The 2500-nt window shown below is 42.4% G+C and overlaps 1 protein-coding gene across 1 annotated transcript in view; it reads left to right on the top strand.

Annotated features, from left to right (window-relative positions):
• Positions 1 to 451, top strand: part of LOC143290121 (sperm microtubule associated protein 1-like) — a 13027-nt gene extending 12576 nt beyond the window's left edge. Inside the window, exon 3 of the mRNA XM_076599408.1 lies at positions 294 to 451. Coding sequence (XP_076455523.1) covers positions 294 to 451 — 158 coding nt within the window. The remainder of the gene's footprint in view (positions 1 to 293) is intronic.
• Positions 452 to 2500: the final 2049 nt, after the last annotated feature.

The following is a 2500-nucleotide window of genomic DNA, read 5'->3' as shown; positions in this document are numbered from 1 at the left end:
ACTGATGGCCTAGAGGTAACGCATCCGCCTAGGAAGCGAGAGAATCTGAGCGCGCTGGTTCGAATCACGGCTCAGCCGCCCACGGCAACAAAAGGGTTGTTCCTGGCAAAATTCTGTAGAAAAATCCACTGATGGGAAAAACAAATCAAACTGCACGCAGGAAAAAATACAAAAAAAAAAAGGGTGGCGCTGTAGTGTAGTGACGCGCTCTCCCTAGGGAGAGCAGCCTGAATTTCCCCACAGAGAAATCTGTTGTGATAAAAAGAAATACAAATACAAATTAATGTGGGCAGGTCACTCACGTGACGTGGTGGACGGGCACGCGCAGTTCATGGAGGGTGTCAAGCCGGTGACAGGCTACAACGGTCTCTACGGGTTCAGGCGGAACACGTTCTGGCTGAGGAAGAACCCCTCCCCTTTCTTCCCCAACGTCATCAAGCCCACATTCTGATGTGTCCCGCCTCCTCCCTTTTTTTTTTTTTTTTTTTCTTTTTTCTCGGGGAGTTCTCATTGTCCTGTCTGAATGTTCCATTGACTGTCTGTTTCTGTTTCTCTTGTCTCGTTCTCTCTCTCTCTCTCTCTCTCTCTCTCTCTCTCTCTCTCTCTCTCTCTCTGTGTCTCTTCCTGTTTCTAACTCTTGTCTCCATCTCCCTGCCTGCCTCTGTCTCTCTGTGTCTCTGGCTGGCGGGCTGGCTGTCTCTGTGTTTCTGTCTGTTCGTCTCTCTCTGTCTCTGGTTCTCCGTCTCTTGTCTCTGTCTCTGCCTGTCTGTCTGTCTGTCTGTTTGTCTGTCTGTCTCTCTCTGTCTCTCACTCTTGTGTGTCTCTTTGAACAACGGCAGATGTGTAAGTCGGCCAAAGTGCTAATATCTTCACCGTTGGAAAATAAAGATTCATTCAAAGATTCATTCATTCATTCATTCTCTCTCTGTCTCTTGTCTCTGTCTCTGCCTGTCTGTTTGTCTGTCTGTTTGTCTGTCTATCTGTCTGTCTGTCTGTCTGTCTCTCTCTCTCTCTCTCTCTCTCTCTCTGTCTCTGGTTCTCTGTCTCTCTCTCTCTCTCCGTCGCTCTCATTAAGGGAAATCCTACCAGACAGTATTAGAAAAAAAAGAGTATGGTTCCCTTTCCTGTGCCTTTATTTCATAACCTTTCTTCTTTTTTTTTTGTCTTTAATTTTAATCCCAGTACTCTGATTTTGATTTTTCTTTTGTGTCCTCGTGTCTTAATGTCCATTTCATTTTATTCTTTTTACACCATACGGTTTTGTTGTTGTTGGTTTGTTTGGTGTTGTTTTGGGTTTTTTTTTACACCATATGGTTTTGTTTTTGTGTGTGTGTTTTTGTGTTTTTGTTGGGGTTTTTTTGGGGGGTGGGTTTTTTATGGTTTGGGGTTTTTTTTTTCAGGGTTTATCTCTGGCTCAGCTCTGGGTTATCTCTTGGTCAGCTCTCGTTAAGCTGTGGGTCATCTCCTAGGTCTGGGTCATCTCTGGGTCATCCCCTCGTTAATTTTGGTCCTCATGGTCTTGGTCCCCCCCCCCCCCTTCCCCCTCTTCCCTGTTCTCCTGTCCTCATTTTGTCTTATCTTTATCTTACAGCTGTAGAAGACATCGTCCGAACGTCAATCCCAATATTGTATATAAAAGATTTAATCAAAATGAATTTCTGTGATAAATGGTTAACTCCCTTTTTACCTCTACATATATGCCCCCTTCGACCCAACCATTCCAATCACACACACACACACACACACACACACACACACACACACACACACACACATATATATATATATATATATATATAGATAGATAGATAGATAGATAGATAGATAGATAGATAGATAGATAGATAGATAGATTTTTTTTCCTAAAATCTACCCTTTTCTTGTTTTTTGTCGTTGTTGTTTCTGTTGCTGTTTCTTTTTTTTTTTTTCTTTTTTTCTTCTTTTTTTAATTTCCTTTCACTTTTTGATGTCTTCAATTTTTCGATCTTTTCGCCCCTCGCAGTTTTCGATCCAATGATTATGGATATTTTGTTGAGGACGTGGTTTGTGATGTTGCTGCCATGTTGTGATATAAACCTGTTTGGGTCCCTTTACACTATTTTTGTTTTGATTTGTTTTTGATTGATCGGCTGAGTGAGTGAGTGAGTGAGCGAGGAGGTGTGGGAGTAAGTAACTGAGCAAGTGACTGAGTGACTGAGTTACTGAATGAGCGAGCGAACGAATGAGTGGGCGACTGACCGACTGGTGAGTTAATTGATTGATTGATCTATCGATCGATCAATGTAATGAACGATCGAACTGTTTATTAATTGATTGATTGATTGATTGTTTCCATGCCATAATCATTGTCCGTTGCTGACATCGATATGATTGCACACAGTCATGCACATTCACTCACTCACTGTGTGGAATTTTGGTCAAGAAGTAACGCGTCCGCCTTGGAAGCGATAAAATATGAGCGCACTGGTTCGAATCACACTGGCAGTCGCCATAATTTTCT

Source organism: Babylonia areolata, chromosome 15, assembly GCF_041734735.1.
Source record: "Babylonia areolata isolate BAREFJ2019XMU chromosome 15, ASM4173473v1, whole genome shotgun sequence".
NCBI lineage: Eukaryota > Metazoa > Mollusca > Gastropoda > Neogastropoda > Buccinidae > Babylonia > Babylonia areolata.
The sequence above is the reverse complement of the archived record's forward strand: the minus strand, read 5'-3'. Positions and strand labels throughout refer to the sequence as shown.